This window comes from Sinocyclocheilus rhinocerous, unplaced genomic scaffold (genome assembly GCF_001515625.1).
Source record: "Sinocyclocheilus rhinocerous isolate Xijiao unplaced genomic scaffold, SAMN03320098_v1.1 scaffold3411, whole genome shotgun sequence".
NCBI lineage: Eukaryota > Metazoa > Chordata > Actinopteri > Cypriniformes > Cyprinidae > Sinocyclocheilus > Sinocyclocheilus rhinocerous.
In genome coordinates this window covers 358275-367309 of record NW_015657957.1, presented here as the reverse complement: position 1 = coordinate 367309, position 9035 = coordinate 358275, and the positions used below count along the sequence as shown (strand labels likewise).

At 38.3% G+C, this 9035-nt stretch overlaps 1 protein-coding gene across 2 annotated transcripts in view; it reads left to right on the top strand.

Moving 5' to 3' along the window:
* The first annotated feature begins 2326 nt into the window (after window positions 1-2326).
* LOC107721644 (phosphatidylserine decarboxylase proenzyme, mitochondrial) overlaps window positions 2327-9035 on the top strand; it is a 21190-nt gene continuing 14481 nt past the window's right edge. The window contains exons 1-2 of one of the 2 annotated variants that reach the window (XM_016529756.1): window positions 2327-2435; window positions 4765-5213. In XM_016529756.1, coding sequence (XP_016385242.1) covers window positions 5029-5213 — 185 coding nt within the window. In that variant the 5' untranslated portion in view covers window positions 2327-2435; window positions 4765-5028. The remainder of the gene's footprint in view (window positions 2436-4764; window positions 5214-9035) is intronic. The other variant, XM_016529757.1, reaches the window with a different exon arrangement.

The window sequence follows — 9035 nt, the reverse complement described above, 5'->3', positions numbered from 1 at the left end:
TTAGTATATCAGCGGTACTAAAATAACACTTGCTTGAACACTCATGATAGGATAGCTATCCGATCAATGAAAAAGCATGAAGTGGCCAAGTGTAAACGGGCCCTAAGATGCAGATAAGATGGTGTGTCATTCACTGCTCTGTCAGAGTTTTGATTGTGGTGTTGCTTTGAAGCTGTACAAACATCCATACCTGACAGTGTCGGTGTGACACTGCAGGAGATGTCAGCCTGTTACGGGGAAGATTTTGGCTATTTGTTTTGTTTGGCAAGCCTAAAATCTGTTGCTTGTGCAAAGTTATTTAAATTGACGGTAACCAATTTAAATAACCTTAAAAACAAATAATAACTAAAAAGATAGCTGTCGTAGTTTTTTCTTATTCAGTGGTAATCAAAAATGCCACATGAATCAGATCTAATAATATTAAAGATGATCATAGTTTAAAGTTATTAAAATTAAGAGTGACTTAATCACTTAATTCATGTATTTGTGATTATTAAATTTCAAGTCTTTTTAAATGAAATGTTATCTGATGTAATGACATGTCACAAATCCAGGACAGGTACAATGTTGTGTTCATTTGTTGTGTGACCTTTAATACCAGCCAGGCGATCTGGTTGTTTGAGTGTCCGAATCACCTGAGCGTGTTGAAATTCACTGCTGGTGTCACTAGCGTCTGATTGGCTGGTTTTGTTTGAAGGCTTTCCCTAGTGTGATGTAGTGTTTTATCTGTTTCATACAACAGATAAACATCAGCCTCCAACGTGGAGCTCCTGTTTAGCGGTTGCTCATCGTGACCCGTTCATGACCTGTCTCTGTGGGTGCTGGACAGTTATGTTTGCACACAAATCTGTTATAATGCAGTTAAGTCGGTTGTCACAACCTCTAAAAAGTTGATCTTTTGTGACTTTAAACATGACATGAGGACATTTTGACAGACTTGTACCTCACAAACAATAGCAAGATTTCTTCTTGTACGGAAACGGGGGTTGTGCAACAAAGGTACAAGACTATTTATACAGTGTCTGAATCAAGGAGAAAAAAACTCTAAAATATCCTTTTTAACCCTTATGTGATTTCATTGCATTCTAAGCATGTAGAAATAGTGCTTTTGACATTTTCAGACATATTATACTCTTATCTTTATCATGCATATGTGTTTGGCTTTGGTATTCATACCATTGAAACTCTCACTGTTAGCTCTGTGTATGATCGGTGTTCACAGACTGTCAGTCATGGACTCTTCTTTTATGTTACGCCTGATATATGAGGACAGATTTCTGTTCAGCGGGTTTGTTGTAGATTTACAGATAAGGCACAGGCAGAAAGCCTCGCTGCCAGAGATAACGGCGCTCTTTGTGTCGGTGTGCCCATTTTCCAGAACCTTCTCAGACATACACAGTGGCTTTGTTATATTTGTAGCCTAGAGGTGTTGGAAAATAAATCAATAAAGTCTTCCGATACTTGTACTCTTTTGTCATGATACTAAATCGAGTGTAAAAAGTGTAATAATAGTTATTGTCTACTGTTCAGGTTTGGGATCAGTTTCTGAAAAGAAGTCTCACCAAGGCTGCATTTATAAAATACAATAAAAATAGTCATATTTTGAAATATTATTACAATTTAAAATAACTTTTTTTTTTATTTATAATATTTAAATAAAACCAGAAAGAAATAAAGGAAAGAACAGAACTAAATTGATGCATTCTTATGCTCTTTCATCATGCTGCGAGTTCAGTTCACTAAATCTTTTTTTATTTATAATAAAGCAGTCTTCGATACTGTTCTGACACAAAACTAAAAATCATCTAATGTCTAACATGAATATTTTTTATTCTATCTTGAAGAGGTTTAAGGTTGACATTTTCTTCACTTTCTTTTTTGTATTTGATAGCAGCAGTAATGAAATAACAAAAAGTTTCAGTTGTACTATCCTAGATTCTTGTTTAATGCATCATCCAGCCCAGCATGTGCTACATTCTTATAAACCAGTTCCCAAAAGTAATACCAATTCACTGCAACCCCTCCACCCCAAAAAATTATGAGTTACAGTATGTTGCAATAGGTAGTTGTCGTAACACACAAAAGCAATCGCTCTGTGAAAATGATCGTGGCACAATACAGTGATAAATCAAATTGTTTCCTTTAATGACTTTAATCACAAGCACTTGGTCCTGTGAGTTATATTGATTTCTCTGTGTCTTCTGAACACACACGCTATAGCTGTCTGCAGTTGTGTGTGTTTATGGAGTGGGATGGGCTCTTTGACAGTCATCAAATAGGAAGTAAGCCCTTTCACTCATTGGTCTGGTTAATATTTAGTGATGACATCCCATCACACACATGCCATATCGGAGCGGATCCTAGTACAAAGACAGTAAGAGGAGTGTAGTCCATTGAGAAGATCGACAGACCTCTTATTGTGTCACTCCATACAAGTGAGTGTAAAGATTTCCTTTAAGTCATTTTGGATTTGTATTGCGGGATGAATTTGAATTCTTTTTTCATTAGGTTGTCAAATTATTTTATGTGTAGAGTAAACTAGAAATAAATGATTGAATTATTACTAGTGGGGATCATTCATAGTGTTTTTACACAGGAATTTACGTATTAAAACACATATCAAAAGATTAGTCGAGACAGGAAGATTTACTTCCTTCCTGTTTAATAGGAAGTCAAGTTCATGTGATTTGCAGGCGGTCAAGTGTGCTTTTGGTTTTCCTTTAAAGAATATATGAAGTGTATTGTTTATTTGAGAACTTTTATTTTTGCCAGGGCACAACAAATAGATGTAATTGTTTTTATTGTGTTATAAATTATTACAGAAACATTACAGGATGTGAAAGAATACTAAACTGTCAAGAACAGATGTAAAAGAATCAGTTCAAAGAATTTTCTTAGTGATTGATCTGGGTGAGAGAAGGAAAAAATAATGAATAAATAAAAATATATGCAAACATATATATATGTTATATTTTAATAGACAGATAGATGGATATGTGTTTAAAATAAATTGGTGCTGTCAAAATCAGCGCTTTAACGCATTACAAATATTTAATGAGTGGGGCCACCCCACTCACAACTGCTGCTTCTGTCTCTCTTTTTTTTTTTTCTTGACAAGAATTGCGTTTATTTAGATGCAGAACATCTTTACGATCTCATCAAACAGGAGACTTTTCAGAGGCGCACTGCAACTTCACCTCAGCACCAGGCGCGAGTCAAACGAGCGTGGAAAATGTACAGGTGACGAGGAGCTTCAGTAGAACAACAGTGAACTGTGCTCAGATGAGATGTTGTCAGGACATATGTCAGTAAAAACCAATGTTCCTGTCCTGTCAGCTGTTATGCTGTGCTCGTAGCACGTGCTCTACAACTGCACACAAAAATATGGCGGTGCGCGTTGTATTATATTATTAAAGTGCTATATCATATTAAAGTGCAAATGAAATTACAAGTATGCAATGTCATAGTTATGTCATCAGTTAAGTGAAGTTACCAAAAAAGTTGATTAAAGCTGCCTTAAAACTGTGCATGCATGCAGGTATTTGTTATATGAGTCACATTTAAGAACATGCAGTGGTTTTCAAAACTGTCCTGGAGCAGCCCAGCACTGTCTCCCTCATCTAACTCCCGATTCAACCCGTCAGCTCATTAATAGAGACTTTAAGAGCTGAAGTGGGTCACAAAAGGTAAAGAGTTGTAAGAAAATACGATGCGTGTCAGATCTGCGTCATGTTCAGCAGCGGCAGCTCTTAAAGCATCCAAAATAACCTAATAACCAGCTGCTGTGATGTCTGTTAATCAAAAAACAAAAGAAAATTCAATTCAATATTTCATTTAGAGTTTAGTGTTTGATAACTTTATTCAATTTCTGTATTTCCTACATGCTGAAGGGCACAGGTAGCTAAATATGACATTTATTATAATGGGTTTATGTGAAGATTGTTCTAAGTTCAATTGAAGTTATTTTTTAAAGTCTAATAAATGTTAAAATTGATAGCTCTCAGTTATAGCTACTGTCATGTTGAATGGCTGTAGTCCATGGTTAAATATTATTATTATTTTATATTAATAAAACTATTTCCTAGAGACATCAGTAGTATTGGTATCAGTGATACTCGCCTTCAAAAATAAAAAAAGATGCCACTAAACAAATATTAAAAAATATACCGCCTTTGTTGTTTCTACTTTGATTTGAAGATTGAATGTGAAATTATTGCAATATAAAAGTATTTAAAAGCTTTAATGTTAGGTGGGATTAATCGCAATTAGTTTCAGCAAAAAATTATGATTAGTTAATTTTTTTAATCGATTGACAGCACTAAAATAAATATAAAAAGATATGTGTTTAAAATATAAATGAGTATTATTATTGTAACAAATACACAGATATTGATATGAATGAATATACAATTCATATAAATTGGTATATGGTAGCAATTATAGACTTTCTTACACATTACTGTTGCTGTACTGAAATGTTGTATAGAACATGCAGAAATTAATAGCAAATTGAAGTGAATGCAATGTATTTTTAGGCTTTGTTGATGCGCTGGACTTTGTAGAGAAAGTGATTTTGAGATCAGAAATCGTATCACAACAGTCGGGAGCTTGTTGCTCTTTATCCTTCAGTTGAGAAAGAGATGAGAGAGAGAGGGGGGATGGGGTCATAGATGGAATTCGGGATCTACTGAGCACATGCTGACAGGATTGTCTGTTTACAAACCCCTCCCTCTCCTCCTCCTTTTCATATCACCACCTTCCCAGCTGCACCAGGCCTTGAATTCAGCAGCGGCTTAGAAGAGAAGGTGGATTCATCCGCTGGCTGACCAATCGCAGTTAAGCATCCCACACGTGACGAGCAGGGAGGGCGGGTCTTTAAGCTTTGCAGCGGAAAACCACCGGGCCAGACGAACGGAGTGAGCGTGAGAGAGGGCTAAAGCCTGCCATACGCACTAATCCTTCCACAGTGATCATGTGTAAGGGGAGTCTGAAGCGGCAGAAGGGGCCTATGCGGAGCACTGCGGGGAAATGGTGAGATGCTGCAGGTCTTTGCATAGCTCTCCCTCTTGCTACAATCTCCACAGAGTCAGGGTTGATGTGCGGCGTTTCCGTCCGCCGGGCTCCTCAGCGGGAGCGACAGGGGAGCCCGCACACGGTGCCAACAACGCCGGCACGGGGGGCCCATCTCAGCTCAGCCACCGGAGCCGATTCAGGTACCGGCAAGGAGTGTGTGAGATGCTGGGACGTATTTCAGGCTGAGAATGTGTGTGGATGACAGGGTGAATTTAGCTGGTTGGATCTAGATCAATTGTTGACTGCGCACTCGGAGTGAGAGAGGACAATTGAAGGATCAGCGGAGCTGGAAAGTGGGCGAGCGAGAGGGGATTACGGAGACCTTGCACGAACTGGGCCACCCTGCAGAGGGACAATCAGTGTGCAGTGTGAGTTTGTGTCACTGTCCCGGCTATACGATTGCATTGTAACATTAGGCTGTTGCTGGCGCTCTCCGTCCAATACAATCCGCACAGTTTGCATAGCTCTACTCGGAGCAGATGCTGTTCCCCTTGATTGAGAGAAAGATGCAAAGAGTCGAGGGAGGCTCAGATTCAGCCAGTGATTGGCCAACGTGCGCCTGCATTGAAGAAACAAGGGGGGCTATGTAGAACAGAGAGTGTGTGAAAGAAAAAGAGTCTGAAACAGAAGATTTTACATGATCTTTTTACCGGCTGCAATCATCACCTCTCAAATGTCCTCCGCAGTTTGAGTAATGCACTGTGAATGGCTGTTGAACTGCAATGTTCTTCGATGGCTATTCATCTGCTCTGGACAAGTTGGGGGAGGGATAGAGATGCTGTAATTTCAATTGAATGATAGCCTGATGACTGAAAGCTCTCGTAAATGCCAATTCACTGTTTCGAGCCGTTTAGGTGCACTAGGGTGCCACGCACACTTTGGCATATTAACTGGATTTGCCAACCGCTAGAATGAGGTTACATAATGCACAGTGCTAAAAGTGTTTAGTGTGAAAGGTTACACTGGGCACTTGCACAGCTCTTTTACAAATGTAGCTATAGGATGGAAACAACATTTATACAGAGGAGCTGCTGAACGCAGGTTATCACGTTCATTGTTGGGTTGTGTAATGAGTATTTTTGCCTCTAAAAAATGTGACGACACATGTAAACAACATTTTGTGATTTTGGTGGTTGCATAAGTAAAAGTTGCTTTTGTGATTCTGGGACGTTGCTAGGGCCTTCAAGGTGGTTGCTTGGTGTCCCAAGTGAAAAGAGCCTTCTATAATGGCTCAAATCCAACCTTCAATGTAAGTCTTTTGTCTTTTTTACTGCCAGGCAGAAATGCTTGTCTGCCAGGTGCAGGTCTGTAAGATTTGAAAAAATCCCTACAATTAAGAGTGAGCAGAAGGGAGAAGACTGTCTAATCATAGGCCATATTGGACATTATGTAGTCGCGCCTCACAGTTTAAATAGCCAATCGCTTTTTTCATAGAGGCATTACTTGTTTGTTTGCATTTGAATGCACATGTGTATTAGTTGATTAACCTAAAAATACAGCCTTTTTTGTATTACTTGAGCTAAAGAATTGCAACACAAAATATGAGTATTACCAACCCAGGCTCACTGGAAAACATGCCTGTGGCAACATTTCTGCAAAATTATATTACATTGCTTCTTGTATGTAGTGAATTTTCAATTTTGAATGTGAATGTAAATGTCATATGAATGTAAATCTGGCAATTTTTTATTATGTTGGTGGTTATTCATATTGCGGAAGTTCAGAAATTAAATGTTTGCTGAGTGGCGCTAAAAGGTTAATGCTCTATCACGTTTGAAGATAACATACCATCTACACTTAACCCTACGTTAAACCTAACAGAAAGAGTTAACAAAAGCAAACATGAAATACAAACATATTTGATGAAGGAACCATGCCATTTTAACTTGCTTCAAGTTTTTGAGCTCTCATATTTGTGACCCTGGACCACAAATTCAGTCTTAAAGGGGTCATATGATGCGATTTCAAGTTTTCCTTTCTCTTTGGAGTGTTACAAGCTGATTGTGCATAGATAAGATCCCTGAAGTTGCAAAGACTAAAGTCTCAAAACCAAAGAGATATTCTTTATCAAAGTTTGGACAACTTTAAAGGCGATTTTTTTCAATATTTAGATTTTTTTGCACCCTCAGATTCCAGATTTTCAAATAGTTGTATCTCTGCCAAATATTGTCCTTTTGTAACAAATTATACATCAATTGAAAGCTTATTTAGTCAGCCTTGAGATGGTGTATAAATCTCAATAAAAAAAAATTGACCCTTATGACTGGTTTTGTGGTCCAGGGTCACATTTCACAGGAATTGTACATGTATGCTCCGCAGTGCAAGTGCTGTGCTGTACTAGGTGAGCTATCAAGCAAGTTTACTACATCAGAAAAGCCGTACATACTAGTGCTGTGTTCGATACGACGATGTATCGTCACAGAGATCTGACGATACAGCTGGCCCTGTATCGATATCGCGGCACGTGCGCTGCAGTGGGCCGTGCTAAATTTGAATACAAGAACACCGTTCTCTATTAACAGTGAATGGCTGGCTTTAATTCCTTTAGATACAATGATGTTACCAGCTCCTTGTTAAGAAAGGTAATGTAGCTCTTCAGCGATTAAGCTATTTTATTGATAAAATTGCGGGGCAGCGTTAAAAAGTTTGTCTAAAGAATGTCTGTGCGCGCGCGCAGAGTGATCTGACTAAACGTGTGTGCATGAGCTACAGTGAAGACTATTAGTTAGTAGCGCATTAGTTTAGAACTCTTCTAATTTAAATTTTTTAAATGTAGAGAGTGTGTTGATTGTGCAATGATAACCTACCAGCAATGTTAAGATGATTTTAATATATTAGAATGAGTACATTACAATATAAATTTATTAGAACGAGTACATTATTATATATGGGCTTAAAAACAAGATGCAAACTATCAGAATATTGTAGGGTGGGGAGTGCACAATGTAAACATGAAACATATGCCATTACCTATAGGCTATTGTACTGTGGTACAGTTATAGTGGCCCTTCATAATACAGAGGTCAAGTGCCTGTTCTGCCAATAGTTAGCAACGGCCCTATGGTATGCAATGTTTAATAAACAGCTGTTTTACGAATTTTTTCTGAGGTGAAATTCAGTGCAGTCCCGTATCGTGATATGTATCGTATCGTGGCCTCTGTATCGTGATACGTACCGTATCGTGACTTTGCTGGTGATACACAGCCCTAATACATACAGACCATTTTATGATGTCAATCAGTCTTCCCCCTTTCAAATACATAGGAGCTGTACTTAACTGGAAGTTTCTGTTTGGCGCTGTTACCAAGATGGCCGCCAAGTTAACTCACTTTCTTTTAAAAAGGACTTTGAGCATCACTATTTACATTTGCTTATACCAGAGCTTTGACTAGACAGGTCTCCAGAGTATGGTCCGATGTTATGCCTGCTGTAGTTTGTCTATTAATAGTAAGAGCAATAAAAATTTACACCTTTCTGTGGGTGAGGCCCGCACGTCAGATGCTGTTATGATGACGCATGACAGGTCAATGTACTTTAAGATTGTGGAGGGAAATTGTGTAGCCCAGGCACCAAAAGGTTGCCCACTGAGCCTGACAAACCTGGCATGAGCTAGTGTTGCTATAGTTTTTATCATAGATACACTGAGGATTATTACCCTCTGATTACTCAGGTATGCTGCAAATCTTGATCTCTCCAACAGAGATTATTGGATAGTACATTTTGAAAGGGTCAAAGTAAAGATGTTCTCGTGTGCGGCATTGTGAGTATGGTTGGGTATCGATTGGGTTTTTTACGATACCGGTGCCAAATCGATACTTTTAAAACGGTACTGATGCCTAAACAGTGCCTGAACCGATACTTAAAAAAAAAAAAGAGCCACCAAAAAAACGATGGATAACATTAAAGAACATTAAAAATATTTAAAATAAATATACATAGCATTCACATGCTCCTCGGATGCT